Genomic DNA, 27,263 nt, shown 5'->3' on the forward strand with positions numbered 1-27,263 from the left:
CCCTACCATCCTATGTGGTTGTGAAGAGTCTGTCAAACTCAGTGCTCCTCCCAAACCCACCCAGGGGCAATCATTTATTCTTTGCTTAAACAATCACAGCACCTTACTTCCCTGCTCAGAATGATTGGTTCAAAGGACAAAAACATAATCCAAGCTGAGCCAGAATCTTTTCCTGGGATGCAGATATATTAAAGAGGGGAGAAGAAACTTTTTTCCTCTGAGCTCATTAGATTGGGATAAGGTAAACCTGGAACTGGCTCATAACCAAGCAAGACCATGAGTGGTAGGAATGGAATCAATTCAGAAAAAGGAGAAGTAAAGATTAGAAATGGAGGCAGCAAGAAAGGGTGCTACTGGAACCAAATGTTCAATTTCATGGCTTGGTATCCTAGGAACTGCCCCTGTCCGGCAGCTCTTCCACTGATTCAGTTGATGCCTGAGAATTCTTCCAATAATCACTTGTTAACATTTTGAACTAGATTTTTTTTTCCTTTTAAGTTTTAAAGATGTGGGGTACAATTCAGGGTTAGATATACAGATGTTCATTAAGCAGGTACCCTTGTTGATGAGGTGTGCTCCCACCCCGGCAGTTTCTCACTACTGCCAATCCCACCTCCCTCACCCTTAGATTTCTCTCATTTGGAACCTAAAGAATCCTGAACAAGAGAGTAGGAAAAGGAGGCTGAAGGAAAGAAGAGGAAGAAAAAAAAAACCTTCAAGTAATCAAAAGAAACTTCATGGCAAGGGTGGGAGTTAGACAGTATTTGGGTGTAACGTTTCGTTTAAAAAAAAGTGTTTCATATCTACCCACACACAATAACAAAACTCCAAATTAAAACCAAACTAAACTTCATTTCTTTTCATATTTTGTAGGTGAACCCTTTTAATTTGATTGAAATGGTAGATCTGATCTGAGTATAGTGTGGTGTCCAGAGATTATGTCCAAGATACCTGAGCAAAACACTTGCAACTTAACCCAATAATAATGCAAATACTGCATTCACAGCAAGTATTCCACAGCTCTCAGTTTCTAGGGTTTATAAGCTGCACCTTTTTTTTTCTCAGTTGGAGTCTCACTCTGTCACCCAGACTGGAGTGCAGTGGCCTCGACCTGCTGGGCTCCGGCGATCCTTCCACCTCAGCCTTCCAAGTAGCTGGAACTACAGGCGTGCGCCCGGCTAGTTTCTTTTTAATTTACCGTAGAGATAAGGTCTCGCCAAGTTGCCTAGGCAGGTCTCGAACCCGCGGGCTCAGGCAATCCACTCAACTTCAGCCTCCCAAAGCGTGGGATTACAGGCTGAGCCGCTGAGCCTGGCTCTTTCTCTAATTTCTATTGAAAAGCTGAAAAATACAGCAATATAATCTATGGAGAAGCAGTATGGTTTAGTGATAAGGAGCACGGATCTGGAATAAGATTACCAAGGTTTGAATCAGGCTCTGCCAATGACTAGCTCCTTAGGAAAGATATTTTAGTTTCCTCATCTGCAAAATGAGGTTAATTATAGTATACACCTCACAGAGTTGTTATGAGGATAAAGTGAATTAGTATATATTAAGTGCCTATAATAGTGCAGGACACATAAATTCCCAATAAATATTAGCTATTATTGGCTGAAGCCATACATGAGGAGAGTACTAAGTTCAAAATGACAGTAAGGAGGAGCCAAATTAATGTCTGATCTTAACAAGGCTCTGAGGTTAGATCTCCAACTTGTCTCTTCAGATAGTGCTCCAACTATTCTTTTATTAACTCCATTCCTTCAGTGTCAATGAGCTTTCTTGAGCTCCCAAGGCATTCTGTGTACCACTCTACAATAGTCAGTGTCTTCTGACTGTATAATTGCCTCCACTAGCATGAGTTTCTTGACAACAGGACTGTCTTTCATCAAGATGTCCCCAGCCAACAGAGAACCTAGTATAGATATTTAATAAGCATTTATTGGATGAATGAAAAATGCAGATTAATAAGATTTGAAAACCATCACAGGCTTGTCAAAACATTTCCTCTACTTGACTATTATGATCCTAGAAATTCCCATCCTTAGACTCATCCCCCAGGGGAAAATCACTGCTTTCAGGAGGTCCTGGTGAAGTATACTAGTTAAGCAAGAAAAAGTACACCAATCAGAACTCATAAACAGAGTTGTTCTCAATCTTAATAGAAAAACAGATCATCTCTTTTAAATTAAGGAGCTTCTATTCCTAGTTTGCTAATGAGTTTTTGTCTTTTAAGTCATGGACAAATATAAAATTTTATCAAATAATCAAATATCTTTTCTGCATCTAATGAGATAAGCATACCATTTTCCCCTAGTCTGTTTATATGGTAAATTATATTAAGCATTTTTGTATGTTAAATCATCTTTGCATGGCTGAGATAAATACAACTTGGTCATGACAGAATATCCTTTTTATACATTTCCGCATTTGGTGTTTTAATATTGTTTAGATTTTTTTGCTTCTATGTTAAATTAACCTATAATTATCCTTTCTCATACTATTCTTACCAGGGTTTGATATGATTATGACAGCTTCATGTGATAAGCTGGGAGTATTTTCTCATTTTCTATATTTTAAAACTGCTGTATGAAGAGTGGATTCACTTGTTCCTTCAGTAAACTCTGGGTATGGATTCTCTTTTAGTGAAGATTTTATTTTATTTATTTTATTATTTTTTATTTTTTTGAGATGTTGTCTCACTCTGTCACCCAGACTAGAGTGCAGTGGCTGCTCCCGGCCACCGCAGCCTTGACCTGCTGGGCTCCGGCGATCCTTCTGCCTCAGCCTTCCAAGTAGCTGGAACTACAGATGTGCGCTACCATACCCAGCTAATTTTTGACTTATTGTAGAGATGAGGTCTCGCCAAGTTGCCCAGGCGGGTCTCGAACCCATGGGCTCAGGATCCATTCACCTCAGCCTCCCAAAGTGCTGAGCCACCGAGCCCGGCATAGTGAAGATTTTTTTTTTTTTTTGAGTTGGAGTCTCACTCTGTCACCCAGACTGGAGTGCAGTGGCCACTCCCGGCCACCGCAGTCTCGACTTGCTGGGCTCCGGCGATCCTTCCGCCTCAGCCTTCCAAGTAGCCGGAATTACAGGCATGCGCTACCACGCCCGGTTGATTTTTTTGATTTATGGTAGAGATGAGGTCTCGCTGCCCATGCGGGTCTCGAACCCGTGGGCTCAAGCAATCCACTCACCTCAGTCTCCCAAAGGCGCGGGATTACAGGCCGAGCCACTGAGCCTGCCTTGGTGAAGATTTTAAACCATTGATTTTAAATGTTTAATGATAGAACTATCTACATATTTTATTTTTTGAGTCATTTTTGAAAAATTGTGATGTATTCATTCATCTAAGTTTTTGTATTTGTGCACAAAATTTGTCATAATATCCTTTTATATATATACATATTTTTTTTTTTGGTGAGTTTGAAACTCATTCTGTCACCCAGGTTGGAGTGCAGTGGCATGCTCACAGCCACTGCAGCCTTGACCTCCTAGGCTCAGGCAATCCTTCCACCTCAGCCTTCCAAGTAGTTAGAACTGCAGGCACCACGCCTGGCTAATTTTTATAGGGATGAGGTCTTGCCAAGTTGTCCAGGCTAGTCTTAAATTTCTGGGCTCAGACAATCCTCTTGCCTACCAAAGTGCTGGGATTACAGGCATGAACCACCATACCCTGCCTACACTCCTAATTTCTTTTATTTGTGTTTTCTTTTCTAAATCAGTTTTGCCAAGTGTTTGTTAATTTTATTTATCTTAAAAATAATAAAAATTTGGCTTTCTTCATTCTCTGTATTCAATGTCTAACTTCTGTATCACTAATTTTCTTCATTTTCTTTGGTTTATTATGCTTTTTTTTCCTAGCCTCTTAAGCTGAACACTTAGCTTATAAATTTTCATCCTTCTTCCTCCTAGTATAACCATTTAACCCTGACTTCCTGCTCTTTCACTTACTAGCTGTGTAAACTTAGTCAAGTTACTTCCCTAATTTACTCATATGTGAAGCATGAGCAAAACAGTACCTACTATTATAACCGTCACAGGATTAATGTGCAAATTAAATAAGTTAATATTAGAACAGTGCCAGTCACACAGAAACCCCTGAATAGATTCTAGCTATTATCAGTACATCTTGATTTAGGAATTAGAAATAGCTACTGACTCCTGACATGAAAGATGAGGTATCAACGCCTTTACACTATCCCCTGTATCTCTCCCATGTCCTGATACTGATACTTGCCTTGGATTCATCTACTTATTACCTTTACAGCTCAAAAATAGACTTTCTACGTTTCATTTTTCATAAACATTTGATAATACTTTCCAACTCTAAACTTTCTCTCCAGTTTTTTATTTGGCAAACTTTCGAACCTATAGAAAATTTAACTATGTTGCCGACAATGATGCTTTCACCCCTAGGTACTTCATTCTTCCATATAATGATCAGTAGCAATACCAGTACCAGGCTACATTGAGTATTGACATAATAATACTTAATACAGAGCTTATGTTCCAAAATATCCCTAATAGTGTGACGACTGTCCTTAATAACAGCTTTTTTTTTTGGATTCATGATCCAATAAAGGATCATATACTGCTTTATGCCATGGCTCTTTAGTTTCCTTCTGTTATGCTCTTTGGTCTCCTTTAATCTTGAAAAGCTCTTCTACCTTTTACAAGAGTATTTTAGTCAGTTGGTTTACAGACCAAACCACAATTTAAGTTTCTTTAATTATTTCCTCACATTTAGATTCAGATTAAATATTTCTGCCAAGAAAGTACAAAAGTTATGCTGTCTTTCTCACACATTAAGCCACATCATAACAGGAAAGACATATAATGTTGGTTTGTGCCATTTTGATAGTATTAAATCTGATCACTTCATTAAGGTTTGTTTAGTTTTGGCCTGAATATACCTTCACATAGCTCAATAATACATTTATGGAAAAAAATTACATCAAGCATCTACTTTTATTGCTTTCAAAGAGAGAGAGAGTTGTTCAGGATACCTAGTCTACCAGCCTGACAGAAATGTAAGATGTAACTTGCTAAAATGTAACCATTAATACTGAAACACTCCTACTTTGGCAAAGAGCCATAACTTTTAATTTTCTCATTTTACTTAGAGAAAACATTTAATGTTCTTTTGAAATGCCAAGCATTAAAAAGAGACTCAACCGACAAAATATAACTCAGCTGAGGCTCAACTGACAAAATACAACTCAGGTATAAAGCAACATAACTAGGACAAAAAAATTCTTACTAATCATGGGGGGGGAATCATATCAGAATGCAAATTAGTTCCTCAACTTGAACATCTGTGTAGCTCTCTAAAGTGCTTTTGCACATAATGCCTACATTTGATCTTTACAACAATCCTGTAAAATAGGTATCATCATGACTGTTTCTGAGGGACTTGCCTGAGTGCAGTTTTGAACTATCTTCACTATGTCATTCAATTCTATGCCATATATTACCCTTCACTTATATCAGATTAAATAGCTAAATTACTAAAATATCTTCATTTATTAGTTAGGAAAAAAATTTTAAGATTAAATGATGCAAAAGAATTTGAAACAAATAGTATTTCATTTCCATTCTAAAATATAGTATTTCCTTCAGTTCCAAAAATAAGCATTTAGCCACAGTCATTCACTATACTTGTGTTTTTTTTTACCAGCAGATAACACATTTTTCTTATACTTACAGATAACTTGATATACAGCATATACATAACTTCAAAATAATGGTATTATTATATCTGCCACTGCGTCTTATCACTTAATTAGTTAACATAGAAGCATATATATTACTGTAACACATACCAAAAAAAAATTTTTTTTTTGAGTTGGAGTCTCACTCTGTTGCCCAGGCTGGAGTGCAGTGGCACGCTCATGGTCACCCCAGCATTGACCTGCTGGCCTCAGGTGATCCTTCCGCTTCAGCCTTCCAAGTAGCTGGAACTACAGGTGTGCGTTACCATGCCTGGCTAATTCTTGATTTATTGTAGAGACAGGGTCTCGCCAAGTTGCCCGGGCTGGTCTCCAACCCGCGATCCACTCGCCTCGGCATCCCAAAGTGCTGGGATTACAGGCTTAGCCACTGTCTCACGCCCAGCCGGGAGTCATAAAATATTTTCTAAAAATAAATTTCCTTTCACGTCTAGCTCATATTTCAGAGCCACTGAGCCCAGCTACAAATTTATTTTTTAAAAATATTTTATGACTCCCGGCCGGGCGCGAGACATGCGCCTGTAGTTCCGGCTACTTGGAAGGCTAAGGCGGAAGGATCACAGGAGCTCAACAGGTCGACACTGGGGTGGCCGTGAGTGTGCACTGCACTCCAGCCTGGGCGACAGAGTGAGACTTCGATTCAAAAAAAAAAAAAAAAGTTATGACCCTTAAACTGATTTTTAAAATAATCCTCTATATTTCATGTGATGCATTTAAAACATATTTTGAGGCTCACACCTCCTACTATGCCCTACCTTGGAGAAAAAGGTAGACCTGAAATTCTCTGAAAAAAGAAAAGAAATATTTCCTTAATACTTACATCATGGATTTGGGAAATGTTTTCTCTAACATCTAGTATATAGCTCATTCAAGTTTTTACTTACAATCCATAGCACTAGTGTTTCTTATCCCCAAGTCAGTTTGCCTTATTGTTACCTGAATAAATTAAAATCTCACCTTGCCACATGGAGGAGTATCACTAATTTGTTTGCCTTAGAGTCTTGGACGATTAGGATAAGACCTAACCACCTGGAGGAAGCCACAATTCTGGTGTTAACAGATTCTGCTTTTCCTCTAAGGACAAGCATTTCCCCAGTCATTATCTAAAGTCAGCAGTGGTGACTTTCTGACACACTAAAGGTATTTTGGAGATTCTGGACTTCTTTCCTAATAAACATAACAAAAATATTTGTACAGCACATAAGAGTTTATAAACCACTTCCAAATGTATGCTATCTTATTTAATCAACATAAGACTCTGCAAAGAAAACAGGGCAGAAAATGTCAGTTGGTTTTGTAAATGAAGAAAGCAAAATTTGGAAGGTAAATGACAAATATTTACACAAATAGCAAGTAGTATGGACAGGACTAGAGCTCACTTTTTCAGATTCCTAGGCCAGAACTTTTTTCATTGCACTTCACTGCGAAAGATAAAATATCATGTGTGAATTTTCTTAGTGGAATAATGACCTATTAAATATCATATCTTTGAATCCACTGGCTTTGCTATTTGTCTTGGTGTGACCAAGACAATTTGTTTTAATTTTTATTTTAAAGATGTGGAATAAGAGTAAAAATTATTATTGATTCTGTACATGCACATTACAGGCTTCAGTAAAATGTAACTACCTAAGACAAATAATTTCAAATACTATACTTCGTTTGTCATGACAAGTAGCCTAAAGGAGTGATCACCCCAGTTCTCTACTGTCCCAGAGGACCACAGCATTAGAATAAGTGTCTGTCCTCCTCCAAGACCATCAGGACCAATTCCATCTCACCTACTAATAGAGCTAGCCTTTCTTGTCATTCTTTGTCACTTGAATTCTTATCTCTATAGTATTATCTATCTCTTAAACTGACCCAATTCCTTACCCATCCTGTCCTCAAACCCTCCACTCTCCTGAAACTTTCTCTTTGTAATCAGGAACCTTTCGCATATCCACATATCTCCTCTAAATGGAAATTCCCTTACCTCCTCACCTTCTTGGCTGATCTCTCCGGACACTAGACACTGCTTTTCCTCTAGTCCTCTCTCAGTTTGTTCTCACATACTCCATTTATTAATACAACAGGATCACAGGATAACTGAAGTAAGTTCCTTGCTCTTCATTGCCATTTTCAGACTATTATTTCCCCTCACTCTTACAAACTCCATGCTTTTCTGAGGCTCATACCATCCAGCAATACAACTCTCCCCTTCCTTTTTATTGTCACCTGTTAATCACCTGATCACTGATCCTCATTCATTCATCTTCACTATCCTCTAAGTTTATAACACCCACATAGATGACCCAACCAAAACTTCAACTCTCAGGCTGGTCACTTCACCAACAACCTTTTTTACGCTGTTTAATCCATCATCCCATTATTACACCCTGAGTCTCAACATCATCAGAAATAGAACTACCATTGATCAAATACACCATTTTTCAAACACAGTCAAGCTTTTCTTATCCCCAGTACCTCCATTTCAACAGGCTTTCGACCTCACTAAGACCTTTTTTTGACTCCATCATTCTCTTTCTTTCTTTTTTTTTGAGTTGGAGTCTCACTCTGACGCCCAGACCGGAGTGCAGTGGCCGCTTCCAGCCACCGCAGCCTCAACCTGCTGGGCTCTGACGATCCTTCCACCTTAGCCTTCCCAGTAGCTGGAATTACAGGCGCGCGCTACCACGCCCAGTTGATTTTTTGATTTATTGTAGAGATGAGGTCTCGCTGCCCAGGCGGGTCTCGAACCCGCGGGCTCAGGCAATCCACTCACCTCAGCCTCCCAAAGGCATGGGATCATTCTCTTTATCAGCATGTCTTCCTCTTTTCATTTCCTTTCACATTTAGCTCATATTTCAGAGTTCATCTTTACCATAACGATTACATCAAAATCTGCAACTCTTTTATCCTTCTCTCTTTGCCCAAACCTGTATGAACCCATGAACCTATTTCGTTAGCCTTCTCTGTGTTTACATCTATGCATCTGAACATTGGTGGAGGAAAACAAACAAACATACAATTGGGGCATGCTGTGCTCAATTTAAATTCATGACCTCCAACTTCAAAAAGATATTCAGCATTGCTCAGCATACTTACTGCTTTCCTCAACTAAGCTGCACACTTCCGCCCCCCCACTGAGATGTCAATTTCATGCCTACTTCTCTCTTGAAACTTCGTCATCTTCCACACAATCTCCTCACTACCAGTTTATACACCCTGCCTCACTAAGTCACCAGACTGGAATGCACTCATCTTTCCATCTCAAAAATCAATAAAACTTCCTGCACCTGCACCCCTCTTCTTCTAGCCTAGGTTGAGTTATTCCATGTCCTCAACTATCCAGATAATTCTTTCTGATCATCCAACTTCTGATTTTAAGTCTTGAAGCTGTTAACTTTCTATCAACAAACTGAACTGCATCACATCCATCTTTTTGTCATATCTTACAATGGAAAGATTATTTTTAATTAACCCTTTATGTTCTCCATCCTATCTTAATCTGCCCTCTCCCAGGAACTTTGTTTCATCAATTGCCGCCACTTTTATATATTCAACCTCAATCTCTCTCTCTCTTCCCTCCCTCCTTTCCTCTTTTTACTAGTTCAATTCTTTAAGCCAAAAAAAAAGTTCTTCCTTTGATCCCCATGCTCTCTTTTCACTCTCCTCCTAAAGAGCTGTTCATTCTCAACTCCCATTCATTCCTGATCTACTGCAATCCAAGTGTCCACTTATCACCCAACTGAAATGGTACTTTTAGCCAAGTCCTTCAAAGATCTCCTTACTGACAAAGTCAATGGATATTTTTCAGTACTATGTTACTGATCACTCTATCATTTTATAGTGATGACTACAGAAGGCCTCTTTTCTTGCCGTCTGTGACAAAACACTCAGTCTTCTGACCACTCTGACAGTATAGATTTTATACTCCTTTAATTTCCTAAATCGTCTCTGATGAAAGTATCAATAAGCAGTAAAAGTTTGGAAGGCAAGAAGCAGAGGAAGAAAGTAAAGCAAGGGACAAGAAAAACTGCTGGCCTGTGCATAATCAAATGTAACTGAAGGAATCAAACTATGTGAGTGAGTAGAATCCATAAATTATCATCAAGCCTCATTTACAGATGAAGGAACTTAGGTTTAAGTTTCTATGCAATCTGTAGCAAAGATCTAAAAACTAGTTAGTCTGGCCATTCATGCCATAACCACATAGGCATATATATATGTGTGCCGCCTGCTGCTGCCATCTTTCCAACTGGCTGCCCTGTCTTTGCTTAAGTAACAAATGAGCTCTGCATATCATGTTCCTGTCTTCACTGTGGAATATACATATAACTGCCCAGCTGCCATCCATTTTAGAACAGAGTAAAACATGTAGTCATAATCTACTAGGGTCAGCAAGCAGTAAATGTAAAGCACCTTTCTTTAAACTGTATTAAAATAGGCATCTATTGAGTATTTCAAATATTCTGTACATGGCAAAGGGAACAATTTATTTATACAAATAACTTAGAGATCTTTATCTGATATGCAAATATGTCTAAATATAAGGCCTCGTAACTAGACCTAACTAAATCTGCCCCTGCATTATTGGTTCTTTAAACTTTTCCTCATAACAGTATTAGGAAGCAATTTGGTGTATACCTGACGTAACCTTGCCCTAGATTTCATAAAGCATAAGTTTTATTTTAGACAATTATTTTTGGTGATTTACTTTCACATTTCCTTAGCTTTTATTTGAGTTAAATTAGTAATTGTCCCATCAGTTAACCCACTCATGGGGATGTTGTAAGAGAGCCAGGTAATAATTCTAAGTATCTTGGGCTCCTCATGAGACAGGTTACTGTGGACAGTCTTATTGATTTCTGGCATTAGACTCAGGCAGTGAGACAGCAGAAGGCTATTCAAGCAAGCAGAAAGAAAAAAGGTTCATATTGTATATGTTATTTCAAACAAAGATACTCAGATAAAGGCAAAGAATAGTCTAGTTAAATTAAAAAAAAGAAAACAGTAAAGAAACTCAAAGAAAAGAAGCTAGATATTAGAAAATAACCTTAAGTAAGAGGAAGAGGTTGTTGAGACAGCTTAGCAGAGACAAAAGGCACTGAAGAACAGAGTCATCCATATTCCCACACTGTAAGATAAGGCAGATAAAAAGCCAATTAAACTATGTACAGATTTTTAAAAGAAATAACGTAGGGAAGATAAGTTGGCTGGCTTGTCTAACCATCAATGACAAATGATTTGCTTTACTTTAAAATTTTGTCTACAGAATATATGCTTGTATAAAGCATATTATTAACATTATTTACTCAAATTTCCCCTCCTTACCTGAATCACCATGGTATCCTTTATCATGCTGTTCACGCTATAGTTAGTGTTAATATTATTCTATGTAAGTCAGTAAGATAAAAGGTAAATGAAGAGACAGCTTTCTTTCTTTCTTTCTCTTTCTTTTTTTAAAAGCAGGATTTATTGAGAGGGCAGAAAAGCTCCTACAGTGGGACAGGACCCAAAGGGGTTGCCCAAAGCGACAGCTTTCTTACAGAAAACCTTTATGCAAAGTTTTACTTATTCCCTGAAAACTTTATGCTCAGTTAGCAAAGGAGTAACTGAGATGATTCCCAAATTTGCAAAATGTGCCATTAGTCTGGATTTTAGCCTTTGTCATCTTCTTTCATAGGTACGGCTTCAGTATACAACTAATACTTTACAGAATGATAAGCAAACAGTATTTGTTTTGAATATCTGCTCTGCCACTGCACCAAACAATGAATTATGAACTTTCTTTTCATACAAAGTTTATATTTATTTTCAAACAAAGTGCCAGATTATGCTTTGGATTTCACTAATTATTGCATTATTCTACATAGGTTAATTAAATTACATTGTAACAAAGAAATAAAAAAAGAATTTAGTGTGTCAAAAGAGTCTCTGCCACTTGAACTATTTCAAATTTTCCCTATTTACCATTTTAGAATATTGCCTAAGATTGTGTTGGCTGAGATCAGTTCTGTAATATGACAAACATAATTGTTCTGGAAGTATATAGATGCCAATAAAAACAGCAGATAGTCATAAAAAATCAGAAACTGTGTGGTAAATGATATGTTAATTATATGACACAATATTTATATTTATAGAAAACATTTAAAAAATCTTGAAATTCTAGTATAGCTGAAATTATAAAATAACTTATGAAAATATAATACATATAACAATAGTTTTAGTTATTCATTCTATTAAATCAAAATAAGGAAAGTAAGAAGGCAGCTACCAAAAATGAATATAATCAAAGATAAATACCTTTAGCTGATTGTTAAAAGAATCCATTTCTGATAACTTAGATGCAGTCTCTTTTTCAAGAGCATCTAACTGTTCTTTAAGTCTTTGGCATAATTCTTCCTTTTCTAATGATTTTTTATGAAGTAAACTGATCCCTGAATCTGAAAAACAAATATCAGTCAGTCTACATTTGGTAGAAGTTCCTATGTCATTATCAGCATATCATTCACTGTCTGGTCAACTAGGTGTAATTAGAGAAAAGCAAAGGATATACACACATAATGTGGACCAGCGGACAAGAAAAAACGCAGTGGCTATTTACCTTTCTCAGATCATATCCTGGGAAGAGCCTCAGAGGAAACGGTTATAAGTCTTGGTTCTGCATTCAAAAGGACCAAGACCTGAAGTGAGGTTCTACTTTGGGTAATAAGCTTCACCAATTTGAACCTCAGGCTCTTCCTCTATACAATGGACATCATACCACCTACCTCATTAAATGAGGTGATAGATATAAAGCCATTGGTATGGAGTCTGGCTCATAGTAAATAACCAATAGAAGTGATTGTTGAGAAGGTTTCCATTTACTCTTAGTGCTCCCAAGAACAGGGAAATATCACAGCAAGGACTCAATAAATACTACTAACTGGATGATTTAGTAACATTATTTTAGGAGGTAAGAACAGAAGGTTTCATTTTGTATTATCTTTTTTACATATTCATGCAGGGATGGAGATACCAGATGGAAATATATAATGCAGATTACATTATAATAAATTAAAATAGCAATATTACTATTTAAATGTCTGTTTTTAACTTGATATTTTTAAATGTATAGAAATCAAGTACAAAATTTAAATAAAATGAAGCATATAGAGCAGAAATTTTAAAAGCCTCCTTCATCTCAACCCTCAGCTTATTCTTCTTTCAGGCATTTATATTTAAATATATACATACTCAACTTTTATTTCCATGGGTTTTAATAGGCTCACACTGTCTTCATTGCTCTGCAACGTGTTTTATATCTAATAGGATATATCTTATCAATAAAGACAAACAGATCTAGTTCATTCTTTTAAGTTGCTCCATGATAGTCTATAATGTGACTACTCCATGATTTATGTAACATTTCCTTTTTGACTGACATTGAGATTGTTTCTCATTTTCTACTACTATATAGGTATGCTGTAACAAATACCCTTGGCACACACATTTTAATGCACACATGAAAGTATAAGGCTAGGGGGTAAAAGAATTGCTCTGTAAAAGAATACGCACACTATCTTTAAATTTTTTTACTGTCTACATTTAAAGTATATGATGTTTTGATATACATATATAAAATAAAATTATTACTCCAGTCATATAAATCAACACACCCATCACCTCACATAGTTACCTTTCCTTTTTGTGGTAAGAACATCTAAAATCTACTCTCAGATAATTTCAAGTATACAATAATAATAATTAACTATAGAAATCATATTGCACATTAGGTCTCCAGAACCTGTTCATCTCACAATTGTAAGTCTTTACCCTTTGATCAACATCTTCCCATTTCCTTCACCTCCAACCCCTGAAAACCCCCCTTTTACATTGTTTCTATAAGAGGTCAACTTTTTTAGAGATCATGCAGTATTTGTCTTTTGTTATCTGACTTACTTCACTTAGCATAAGGGAGTTCAAATACCTTTTTGAGACAGTGATTTTATTTCCTTTGAATATATACCCAGAATTGAGATTGCTAGATCATATGATACTTCTATTTTTAATTTTTTGAGCAACCTGAATACTGTTTTCCACAATTGCTGTACTAATTTACATTCCACCAATAGTGTACAAGGGTGCCCTTGTGTCCACATCAACAACAATTTCCTATTATCTTTTTAATAATAGCCATCCTAAGTGAGGTGATACTTCGGCGTAGTTTTAATTTGCATTTCCCTGATGATTAGTAATGCTGAGCACCTTTTTCAAATACTTCTTGGTCATTTTTATGTCTTCTTTGGAAAATGACTATTCAGGTCCTTTGCCCATTTTGAATTGGGTTGTGTTTTTGTTTTGTTTTGGTATTGAGTTATATGAATCCCTTATATATTTTGGGCATTAATCCCTTATTAGATATAGTGTTCACAAATATTTTCTCCCATTCTGTAGACTGCCTTTTCATCTTGTTGCTTCCTTTACTGTGCAGAAGACTTTTGGTTTGATATAGTCCTATTTATTTTTGTTTCCTGAGCTTTTAATGTGATATCAAAAAAAGCATTGCCAAGGCCAATGTCAAGATTTTGCCAATGTTTTCTTTTAGGAGTTTTATGGTTTCACGTCTTACGTTTAGGACCTTAATCCTAAAATTCAGTTAATTTTTATTTATGGTGTACGTTAAGAGTTCAATTTCATTCTTTTGCAGGTGAATATCCAGTTTTTCTGATAACTTTTATTGAAGAGACTATTCTTTTCTCATTGTATCTTCTTGATGCTCTTGTCAAAAAATATATACTTGAGTTTATTTCTGGGCTATGAGGTCTATGTGTCTGTTATTTTATTTTTGTTTTTGTTTTGAGACAGGGTCTCACTCTGGCACCTAGGCTGGAGTGCAGGGGTGTGATCTCAGCTCACTGCAGCCTTGACCTCCTGGACTCAAACAATCCTTCCATCTGTCTTCCAAGCAGCTGGAACTATAGGTATGCACCACCATGCCAGGCCAATTTTTCTTTAAATTTTGTAGAATCAAGGTCTCATTAGGCTGGTCTTGAACTCCTGGTCTCAAGTGATTCTCCTACCTCAATCTCTCAAAGTGCTGGGATTATAAGCGTAAGCCACAGACCTGGCTTGATTTTGTTTTTAATTGATAAATTAAAACTGTATATATATCGTGTACAACATGCTGTTTTGAAATAAGTATACATTGTGAAATGGATAAATTGAGCTAATTAACATATGTGTTGCCCCCCCATATTTATCTTTTATGTGGTGAGAACACTTAATATCTATCCTCTCAGCAACTTTCAAGAATACAGTACATTGTTATTAACTGCAGTCACTATGTTGTACAATAGATTTCCTGAATTTATTCCTTCTAACTGAAAATTTGTATCTTTTGAGCAGCATCTCCCCAGTCTCCCTCTCCTCTACCAGCTCCTGGTAGCCACCATTCCTCTCTCTAGTTTTATAAATACATACACTCCACATGTACGTGAGATAATGCAGTATTTGTCTTTCTGTGCCTGGCTTTTCCAGACAATATAACTCCAGGTTCATCCATGTTGTCCATACCAGTACCATACAGCTGTGATTGCTACAACCATGTAATATTTGACTTCAGGAAGTGCGATGCCTCCAACTTTTTCTTTCTCAAGATTACCTTGACTATTTAGGGCCTTTTGCCATTCCAAACACATTTTAGAACTGTTTTTTCTATGTATGTGAACAAAATGTCACTCAAATTTTGATAAGGATAGCATTGAACCTGTATATTGCTTTGGATAGTATGGACATTAAAAAAATATTAATCCTTCTAACACATGAACATGAAATATCTTCCCATTTATTTGTATCTTTTAAAATTTCTTTAATCAATGTTTTACAGTTTTCAGTGTACAGATCTTTCCCCTCCTTGATCAAATTTATTCCTAAGTATTTTATTATTTTTGAGGTTACTGTGAATGGGCTATATCACTTACAGATAAACCATGCTGTCTTGGTTTCTTTTTTGAATATATCATTATTGCTGTAAAGAAATACAACTGATTTTTGTATGCTGATTTTATATCCTGCAACTTTACTGAATTCATTTATTAGTTCTAACAGTTCTTTAGTGGAGTCCTTAAGGGTTTTCTACATATAGAATCATGTCACCAACAAACAAGGATAATTTTATTTCTTCATAAAGACAACCAATTTGGATGTCTTTAATTTCTTTTTCTTGTCTTATTGGTCTCACTAGTACTTTTAGCATTATATTGAATAGAAATGGTGAGAGTGCATATACTTACTCTTGTTCCAGATTTAGATGAAAAGCTTTGTTTTAACCACTGATAATGATATCAGCTATGGGTTTTTCATAAATGGTCTTTTTTTATGTTGAAGAAATTGTCTATTTTGTTGAGAGTTTTTAATCACAAAAGAATGTTGAACTTTTGTCAAGTGTTTGTCTATCTATTGAGATGATGATGTGGTTTTTAATCTTTTACTCTGTCAATGTTGTAAATATGCACATTTAAATCTTGACAGAAACTGCCAAACTACACTTCCAAAATACTATCTGTTTCTACAAACCCTCATCTATACTGGTTATTATCCATTTTTTTTTCATTTTTACTGGCTAAAAAACCCCCACCTTATTGTTATTAAAGTAACAATTTCCTTGATAACTAGTGAAGTTAAATAAATATCTATTTATGTTTCTGGCCATAATCTTGAATTTGTCTGGTCTTATCCTGTGTCCGTATTTCTCTGTTGGGCTGTCTTAATCTCTGATTTGTACAAGCTCTAAATTCTTGCTATATTATATGTATTTCAAATTTTTTACTGTTTATGACATCTTTCATTATGAAAAGTTCTTTTTTTTTTTTGAGTTGGAGTCTCACTCTGTCGCCCAGACTGGAGTGCAGTGGCCGCTCCCGGCCACCGCAGCCTCGACCTGCTGGGCTCCGGCGATCCTTCCACCTCAGCCTTCCAAGTAGCTGGAACTACAGGCGCGCACTACCATGCCCGGTTCATTTTGATTTACTGTAGAGATGAGGTCTCGCCAAGTTGCCCAGGCGGGTCTCGAACCCACGGGCTCAGGCAATCCACTCACCTCAGCCTCCCAAAGTGCTGGGATTACAGGCTGAGTCACCGAGCCCAGCTGAAAAGTTCTCTTTTTTATATATATTAAATTTTATTTATTATAGAGATGTGGGGTACAACTAAGGATTAACTATATAAGTAGGCTGCATGCAGGTAATGTATGGGCCTCCAACTGGCCCTCACTGCCCAGGTATAGGACCAAGTACCCTTTTTGGTCTTATGTGCCAGACCCCCTCACACACAGCCGTGTCCAACAACTGCATTTTTATGCCATCTAATCTGTAAATATTTTCGTTCATGGCTCTAGGTATTGCTTGAAGAGACTTTCCTCACACCAAGATGATAAAAATATTTTCCTCTGGTTTTTTTTTCCTGGTGGAAAAACAGGATTTACTGAAAGGACAGAGAAGCTCCCAGAGTATCAGGGAACCCAAGGAGGTTGCCCTTTCCTCTGTTTAAAAATTTTTTTTCTAAAGTTGTTTTAATGTTTAGCCTTATTTTATCTAGAATTTATTTCTGTACATAGAGAGGTAAAGAGCTTACCTGTAACTCAGATAATCAATTGTCTACCAAATCTCTTATTGAAAGTCCATCATTTCCCCACTAATGTTAAGTGCCAATTTATATCTTATCCTAAATTGCCATATATACATGGACCTTTTTCTAGATTATTTAGTTCCGTTGTGCTTTTAAAATTTCTGATCAGTAACATATTATTTAGGTTTTCTAACTTTCATATCTTATATTTTGATATCTGGTAGGGCTAGTCTCCTCCCCCCACCAGAGTTTTTTCTTTTTTAAGTCTAATCTTGTACATTCTCTTTTCCAGGTAAATTTGTCAATTCTTGCCAAGTTTAAATTAAAAAAACCTGAAAATAACCGAATATATAGATGAATTAGAAGAGAACTGACATAATATTGATGTACAGCATAGTAGTAATAAGCTAGTTCATTCAGGAACAAAAATGTTTCTAGTTATTCAGGAATTTCTTCTATCAGTAAAGTTTTATAGCTGCATATTTTTTCCTTATTCATAACAATGTGCATCACTAATAATGCATGTTTTAATACCAAATTTGATTATTTATGAGAATACTACATTACATAACTGGAAGACAGAGACAACATGGCAGTACAGTGGGCTTCAGAATCAACTAGACATGAATTTGAGTACTACTATTGTTCTGCTTTGGGTAACTACTTAATCTCCCTGAGCTCCATTTTCCTGAGCTGCACAGTGGGAATAGCAACTGTATCAGAGGGTCATTGTAAAGATTAAGGAAAAAATGCATGAAAACTGCCTAGCATACTGCTTGGCACATGCTTGGAAATCTTATATGGTAATTGCTATGGAGAGAAGAGTCTAAGGAATACAGGGTACTTTTAAAATACCAAACAAAAGTTTCATATTCTGAATTGGACTATAGCAAAATAAATACACAGATATAACAGCTGGGTTGGATCACATTCCACAGAGAAAGAATAGCTCCACTGGGTCCCCAATAAGACATACTCGACATTCTATTCACAATTCAAGAAGTAACAATGACAATAATGGTAACAATAATAAAGATGTATTTCTGCCACTGCACAGATCAGGAGGACTGGCTTACCCTGCCTCTGGAACACCTGTGTAGGGGTGGCATGAAGTCTAATATACTTTGAACAGAAATGAATCAGATGCAGAAAAGAGTGAGCAGAGATACAGACAGACCTCATCAGCGAAAGACAATAGACATAACAATAGTTCTCAAGAGTAAACTTTATTTCTGGTATTTCTTCCATGTGAAGGGCCCTTCACCAGCACAACAATCCCAGCTTCTCCCCACCTTCCACTAATTCGTGATCTCAAGATAAAGACCAAGTTACGTCCTAGCCCTTGCTTTCTGGAAACGAAACTGTCCACAGGAAACTGTATGCCACTTTGTTCATGCGTCTAATGTTTTATAGGTACAGCTATATCACTTATAGATAAACCATGCTGTCTAATATCAGTTTTCTCAAAAATGTGGTGGTATTTTGGTTTCTCATCTGCCTTGCTCCTCTGATTTATTTCTCAATTTGTTCAGAACTTGGGCAAAGAAGAACACTATTTACTGAACCCACTGAACACCCAAAAGTGTTTTAAAGAATGGAAAGACTGACATGACAGATACTCAAGGTGACACTTAGGATACTTTAATTAGCCAGTTGTAAGACAGCATTTGCAGATTTTTCTTTAAATAAACCTTTTTTAATGCTACATTGTTACTGGCATGTTATCCAATACAGAGACTTTTTTCAGTTTTTTTGTTGGGACCTGAGTTAAAAAAAAAAGTTACAATTCCATAAATTATCTTGGAATATTTTGCTTCACAGGTGTTAGAGGGCCAAGCTGGCAAAATCCTTTTATAAATCACAGTATTAGATAAAAGGGTCTGAGAAAGGCATTCCATTCTGCTGAGGCCTATCACTGCTGTACACTATTCACCCTAGAATCCCAAGTGTGGCCCATAGTAAACTCTCCTCCCGAATAGTTTTTTACAGTCAGGGCAGGATTTTATCAAAATGCACATGTAGTCTTGTTTTAGAGCCAAATTTAGATCTTGTCTAATTACAGCCCATCATCTTATTTGATTGATATTTGAATTATATAAACACAAATATCAAGAAAGGAAGTCACATCACAATTATTATTTGTTTTATTTTTATTTACTTTGTATTGCTAAAAATGCTCTAGCATCTGGGATACATTTTTCACATTTTATTCTGAAATTTTTAACTTACAGACAAAAAAATGTTACTTATAACAGAATAATAATATTTTTAAAAAGTAACAAAATGTGACTGATATAGCCATTCAGAAAAGAATAAAAAAGAGAAATCTTAAGAGACTTACCAGGTGTGTTACTGAGCTGCATGTTTTTAATTCTTTCATTTAATAATTGCTTCTCAGGTACCAGATAGATAAGCTTATTTTGATATTCCTTGCAAAAAGAAAACATAGTGTCTGATTAAAATTCTATAATATTGCCCAATAATTTCTTTTAAACTTTAAAACAGAATTTAATCACCTTTGAAACTCAGTATAAAATTAAAATGTATTTGAATTTTAATTAAAATAAATTAATTAAATAATTACAATTTATGAATAAGCTAGAATTATGCATGATTTTAAAAAGAAATGCATAAACACAAATCTATTTTGAATGACTGACTGAAATTAAAAGGCAGTGAAGAAAGCCTTTGTCAATGGGATGAGTCTAGAAACCTACAATTTTCAGTGTACTGATGAAAGACAGTGGGCAAAGGCTAAGAGGTGCCTTTAGATGGCACACAAAAGCAGGTATGACACTCTGGGATAAACATGCACATGTCGGATATAAACTTTTTTAATAGATATAAACTGTTTTGGCTTTTGTCTGTATCTGCTGTGACAAAGCAATAAGGCTGATTAACTGCATGTCCACATAGCAAGAAAAATTGCATAAGAGGACTATAGAGATGCAGAATGTTTCCAGAGCTCTCATTTTGCAAGCAGTAACTGAATTAGACCCTGTTGCACAAGAAAAGAAGAGAATTAACAGGTCCCTAAGGAATATACTCAACATTCTCACCATAATTCTGAAAAGAGTAACTTTCAGATACCAAAATTTTCTAAATTAAGCAGCAATAGCTTATTTTAATGTATGTTATGGTTTGAATGTTGGTGTACCCACAACACTCATATATTGAAACCTAACTCTCAAAGCAATAGTATTAAGAGGTGGAACTTTAGGAGGTGATTAAATCACAAGACCTCTGTCTTCACACAGGGATGATCACCCTTATGAAAGAGGTCGAAGAGAGCTGCCTTGCCCTTTCTGCCATGTGAAGAGGCAGCAAGAAGGTGCCATCTTTGAAGCAGAGAGGAAGCTGTCACCAGACTGAAATTGCTGGCACCTTGATCTTGGACTTCCCAGTCTTCCAACTTTGAATAATAAATTTCTGTTGCTTACAAATTACTTAGTCTAAGGTATTTTGTTTTAGCAGAAGGAAAGAACTAAGACAAATGCATAAATATATTTTTAATTAAAGAGTTAAAACTCAAAGTGATAAATACCCATTTATGTATATATATTAAGAAGACTTAACTAGCTGTCTAGAAATTTTAGGAGATCTATGGGCTTCCTGATATTATATACAAGACTGTGTGTATTTAGATCACAGGTCTATCAGGGATAAAGGGGCAGATGACCTCAAAAATGAAACTACTCTATTAGGAGGAACTATTAATACCTGCACATGTTTAAAGACACATAAACAGTGAAAGACTTACCTGAAGTTCCTGTTGAAGTTGTTTTATTTCCATAATTTCCAAGTCACACTGCTTATCCAGAACTTCCAGTTCGGTCTTTCGAGTTTGCTTTCTGAGTCGGACATCTTGAAGTCTGCCTGAGATCTGCTGATGTTTACCATTCTATAGGAAGAACATATAAACTATGGTAACATAAAATGCTAATTGGAATTGTACTCACAAGGAGAATAGTATTTTTATTTAGTTAAATTTTAAAATGTCATTTATCACATAGTCTGAAACAAATGTCTAAAATCAAGTGGAATATGTTTTAGAGTTGTATCTATTAACTCAAGAGAGTTATTAATAGGAAACATATTTTCAGAGTGCAAGATCTCATATGTTGAGAACGCACAAACATTACACACTGAATTTTTTTCTGAATTCAGCATTTAGGCATTAATTTATACGATTAATAACAGAGACAAACTCAAAGAATAATGAGAAGGAATGTGACATTAAACATTGTCTTCTCTGAGCTTTTATGTCTACCTTCAATACTGCCATCTAATTTCCTTGAATTAAACAGTGTCCAGTAGGATCTTTTAGGCCACAGTTCTCTTCTCCTATACTAATGCTCCTTTTCTTAACCAAGGAGTACCCTTTCTTCTTCTTGAGAAGTAGGAAAAAAAACAGAAAGTAGAGATTCTCAATGGAGCCTAAGAAGAAGAGTGACATGAGGTGTTATGGGCTGAACTGTATCCCCCCAAAATTCATAAAAAGTTCTAACACCTAGTACCTCAGTATGTGACTATATTTGGAGACAGGACGTTTAAAGAGGTAATTATAGTTAATATGGTTAAATGAAATCAAATGGGTATACTCTAATCTAATCTTCCTGGTGTCCTTATAGTAAGAGAAAATATGGACATGAAAGGCATCAGAAATACATACACACAGAGAAAAGACCATGTGAAGACACGAAGATAAGATGGCTATCTGCAAGCCATGGAGAGAGGCCTCACAAGAAACCAAACCTGTGGACACCTTGATCTTAGATTTCCAGAACTGTGAGAAAATAAATTTCTGATGTTAAGCCACCCAGCTTGTCATATTTTGTTGCAGCAGACCTAGCAACTAATTTAGTGGATGAGAAGAAATGGAATCCCTGGTTAAAAATCACAGATGATTAAAGTTTTACTGAAGAGTAGGTTTCATACTTGGAAAACACACGCTAAAAGGAACATACTGTCCATCATAGAGCTTGCATTATTACCTTCAAAACGTGTAAGTATAGGCTCTGGACCTTTCCAGACTCTGCACATTAATCTATGTTACTGTGCTTGGTGTGCTGCACCAGTTCTTGAGGGAAAAACAATTAATCTGAAGGTCTCCTCCCATTACATATAGTCATGGTGACAGTTCAGACAGATATCTAAGTAGCACAAAGAAGGTGAAGCTTTTTAAGCCCATTTTGTAGTACGATAGCATGATTAGTAATTATGGTATGCATTTCTATCCATTTGAAGACATAAAATAGTACCTTTATGACTAAAGATATTGTGATGATTTATTTTTAAAAATAATTTTTTAATATAATTCAAGTCATCAACAAATAAAATGCTAGCTTATAATTACATAAGACCTAGATTTGGTTCATGGAATTCTAGAGTTGCAGTAGAACAGTACCAGATCTCTTATCTTTTCACCTCACATTTCAAACAAAGTCTTTCAACAACTTTACCCTCTAATTGTTAAGTAAGGCCCAGTGTGGTGGTTCATGCCTGTAATCTGTACACTTTGAGAGGTCGATGTGAGAGGATTGCTTGAGGCCAGGGGTTCAAAACCAGCCTGGGAAACAAAGCGAGACTTTGTCACTATAAAAAAAAAAAAATCAAAAAAATTAGCCAGACATGATAGCACCTGCCTGTAGTAGCCCCAGTTACTTGCATTCGAGAGGATGAGGCAGAAGGATCACGTGAGCCCAAAAGGTCAAGGTGTAGTGACCCATGACTGTTTCACTGCATTCTAGCCTGGGAGACAGAGTGACAGCCTGACTCAAAAAAGACAAAAAAAAAGATTGCTAAGAATAGTGGTCAATATTAGCTAAGAACTATAGTTCTGAAGAACTAGAAGGAATTGTAAGAGATCTCTTAGGTTGGCAGTTTTAAGTCAGTTTTTATTTTGACAGTAGGATCCTTTTTTCCCCCAAGCAAATCTTGGATAAAACTCTAATAAAAATAAAGCAGATAAATGTGGAACTTCTCTGTTGTGAAGCATGGAAAGAGTTGGGGAGTGAAGATCATTGTTCTGCTGCCCTGACTTCCCTTCTCCTGCCTCTGGTTAGTCCTCTGTAGACCACACTGCAGAGACCAATGTGAAAATTGAAAATTACTGAACTAGCAACACCCTTGATTTTATATACGAGCAGAGTGAAGCACAGAGAAAGGAAATGTCTTGCCCAAGAGTATGTTTCATCAGCGTCTCAACTAAAACTACAACATCATCGTTCTCAGTATTTTGAGTCTCTATCCTTTTTTCAGTAAGACATATTGTACATTCTGTTAAAGTCTATATGAAAATATATTTAATTATATTAAAACATAACTAATTCATGAGATAGATTTTTTTTAAACTATATTTTTCGACAGGCAACTCTTACATCATTCAGATAAATTTCACTTAAACTTTAGCCATACCAGTGCTTCCAACTCAAGGTGAAGACTCTTCTTTTTAGAGTTTAACCTGACAATTTCTTCTTGTTCTCTGTTCTTTTGATTGAGAAGCTCCTGTCGACGAATTCGCTCCCATTCTAAACGACGTTGTCGTTCTAGTTCCTGTTTTGCTGCCTGAAAAAAATGAATTAAAGTTCATTTTTAAATTAAAAATTTGGCATCATTCAAAAGGATGGGAAGACAAAAATAAAGGTGAGGCAGTGTTCAGCACTTGGTGGCCACAGTGCCTAAGGGTAGCTGGGCAAATCTAGTTTTATCAACAGGCATAAAGACTTCTAAAATAGTGGCTTCATCTATCACACTTTCTGATTTCTTAATAAGACCATTCTTTTGCTACAGCCACTTTTTTCTTAAGAAACAAAAGGATGACTTCATAAATAAAAATGTTAATAGGAATAATTACACCCCTATTCTGGTATCAAAAGAAAAAAATTCTATTTACATTATTTCAGTGCATAATAACTTACTGTGTTTTCTCCCTGGCCCTTGAAACACAGCCAGTACTCCTAGGGATACCTCACATAAACACACACATATACAACACCATCCCAAGGACCTGTGCAAGACCACCCTCTTGGTTCCTCTCTAGACCTTCAATTCCCTGCTCTCGTCTTTCTGGCTCTCCAATTCCTGGGACTCTTAATCTGGATCCTAAACTTGCTTTCCTTTAATGACTTGCTCAGCTGGCTGACCAATCTTAGCTTCTCACTCAACTTAGCTTTGCAATCAGTTCACCTATGGAGATGCTTTTTCTACCACTTGCCAGTCCTGAAAACCCCTTACATGCAAGAACCCTCTTTCCCTGCTTCAAGGGAAAAAAGTTTCAAATTGGTGTGGGATAAGTAAGAATGAGATGATGCAGAGGAAAAGAAAATTCAGAAGTATGCATTTTTATGAAACATAGTCACTTATCAAATGTAATGATTTTCTCAGAAAATAAAGCAACTTAAAAATAACCTCTCGTCTTTCTATCTCTTTCCTTCTTTCCTCCTCCCGTTGTCTCTCCAATTCTCTCTGTTTCTCCAAGCGTTTTTCTAATTCAAGTTGTTTCTTCCATTCCTGTTCTTGTAATTCTCTCTGTTTTCGCTCCCATTCCTCCTTTTCTTTCTGGGCTTTACGTTCTGCCTCTCTTTGCTGTTGCTCCATCAAGGCCTGGCGTCGCTTCTCCAGTTCCATGTTCCCTCGCTCATAGTTGGCTTTCCGCTTGTCCTCAAAAGTAACTAAATAAGGCATACTGTAAGCATTCGCACACACCAGGAGCCTATAGAACCTGTAACCCAGTTTCAACATACTGATGCCTTGTGATCATCTGAGTGCTATTATTATTTGGATACCTCTCCTAGGAATAATTTTCACTCAAATACAAATGGAAAAATATTTACTTTCTTCTAAGAATATTCATTTTTAGAAAAATAAATTTGTAATTTCTGTAAATCCATCCAAGAGAGAAATAATTTCAGTATCCTTGCCAATAAAAACACTTTTTCAACTTTTTCTCAGTTTTCTTCAAGGACAACTGAAGCTGTGAGGCTATACATTTGTTTTATTTGAAATGTGTCATTAACATTTACAATGTTAAAAACAGCGACAAGCCAGGCTCGGTGGCTCAGCCTGTAATCCCGCGCCTTTGGGAGGCTGAGGTGAGTGGATTGCCTGAGCCTGTGGGTTCGAGACCCACCTGGGCAGGCGAGACCTCATCTCTACAATAAATCAAAAAATTAGCCGGGCGTGGTAGCGCGCGCCTGTAATTCTGGTTACTCAGAAGGCTGAGGCGGAAGGATCACCGGAGCCCAGCAGGTCAAGGCTGCGGTGGCTGGGAGCGGCCACTGCACTCCAGTCTGGACAACAGAGTAAGACTCCAACTCAAAAAAAAAAAAAAAAAACAGCGACAAATGTACTTTTTCAATCGATATTTGACCTTTTTAAAAATTTTATTTTATTTTGTTTTTAAATTGTGAGGTACAAGTCAGGATTGCATAATAAGTGGTTTAAGCACAGGCAAAGTTCGGGGCCTCCCATTGCACCTCACTTCGCCTGGATTAGGATCAGGCACCCTTATTGATGTTATGTGTCCTCCACTCCCCTGGCACTGTCCCACTACTACCAATCCCTTTTTTGTAGTATTATGAGAGGTGTTCAGGGTCCACTTATGGGTGAGAATATGTGGTACTCAGTTCTTTGTTTCTGTGACAAATCACTGAGTATGATAGATTCCAAACTCATCAAAGTTGCTGCAAATATTTAAACTTTTTTAAAGCTAAAGATTTCATCACAAAGTTTGTTCTAATGATTCTGCCTAAAGTAGGAGAAATACTTTATATCTCAGATGACTACAATCCTGTCAAATGCAAATGTTTCTTCTTCTTTCATTCTTACTTGGGTTATCTTAATTTTATCTATATCAAAATATACCCCATTCATCAAATAGTTTTCTCTCATAGCATATAAAATATTCAGATGGTAAAAATTCTAAATATTCAGTTACATTTAAAGGTAAAATGTAAAAGAACTCAGTATAAATATACAACTTAGAAACTCAAGGCTACCTGGTAACTTCTTCTGCGGTTCCTCCTCTTGTATTTTCTGATATGAAGGCAGAGTTCCATTAATGGAATCAATTTGCTTTCCTCCTCTTAAAAAAAAAAAACAACAACAAACAAATTTAGCATAATGCAATCTAGAAATTTTCAGAATAAACTACACAGATTAGCAATGATTAAAGCATATAAAGATTACTAAAGATATTTAAATCACAGTATGGTATATAGTTACAATATACAGCAGTATATGGATTTTCAAGTCAGAAAGATCTCGATTCAAATCATGGTTCAGATCATTGTTATTCTTGGGCAAATTTTTCTTAATTTCTTTAACCATCAGTGTCCTCATCCATAACATATGGAAGACACATCTATTTCTAATATGTACTCCTTTTCAGTATAAATCATTGAATACTAAAATCAAATTGCAGCTCAAATATTTAACTCTCTTCTAAACGAGAACAGAAGACTCAGTAAATCCCAAAGTAAAGACATATTTGCCAAGTTATCAAGACTATCACCTCCAGAGGCACATACCTGAAAGATGGAGGGACAAGTTCAGGAGGTAAAGTCAGCGGTAACGGCTGTCCAGCTTTGGCCATGTCAGTAAGGTGCATTGCAAGGATAAACTCTTCTGCTTTTAGCTGTCCATCACCATCAATGTCAGCCAGAGTCCTAAAGAAAATGTTAAAATGTTAAAATTCACAACTTAGAAAGAAAGTCTATTTGGAGTAAAAAAATATCTAAAAACTTTAATTCTTCATTTTTTAAAAAGAATAATGATGGTATAATTACTGGGTAAACATCTTAGTGAAATGTAAATATATACATATTTACATTTAATAGTGAGTTTATTTTTATCCTTAATTTTCATAACACAAAAGAAAGGGAAGAAACTGTGAAATAAAAAGGAAACTGTAACTTCTTTCTTTTTTTTTTTTTT

The 27,263-nt window shown here is 36.2% G+C and overlaps 1 protein-coding gene across 2 annotated transcripts in view; it reads right to left on the reverse strand.

Annotated features, from left to right (window-relative positions):
- ITSN2 (intersectin 2) overlaps positions 1-27,263 on the reverse strand; it is a 131,511-nt gene that overhangs the window by 78,838 nt on the left and 25,410 nt on the right. The window contains exons 9-16 of one of the 2 annotated variants that reach the window (XM_021713495.1): positions 26,858-26,995; positions 26,327-26,412; positions 24,738-25,000; positions 23,745-23,894; positions 21,088-21,228; positions 19,669-19,756; positions 12,024-12,163; positions 10,771-10,851 (exon numbers count right to left, since the gene is read on the reverse strand). In XM_021713495.1, coding sequence (XP_021569170.1) covers positions 10,771-10,851; positions 12,024-12,163; positions 19,669-19,756; positions 21,088-21,228; positions 23,745-23,894; positions 24,738-25,000; positions 26,327-26,412; positions 26,858-26,995 — 1,087 coding nt within the window. The remainder of the gene's footprint in view (positions 1-10,770; positions 10,852-12,023; positions 12,164-19,668; positions 19,757-21,087; positions 21,229-23,744; positions 23,895-24,737; positions 25,001-26,326; positions 26,413-26,857; positions 26,996-27,263) is intronic. The other variant, XM_021713494.1, reaches the window with a different exon arrangement.

This window comes from Carlito syrichta, unplaced genomic scaffold (genome assembly GCF_000164805.1).
Source record: "Carlito syrichta isolate Samal-C Ts95f unplaced genomic scaffold, Tarsius_syrichta-2.0.1 Scaffold304574, whole genome shotgun sequence".
Taxonomy (NCBI): Eukaryota; Metazoa; Chordata; class Mammalia; order Primates; family Tarsiidae; genus Carlito; species Carlito syrichta.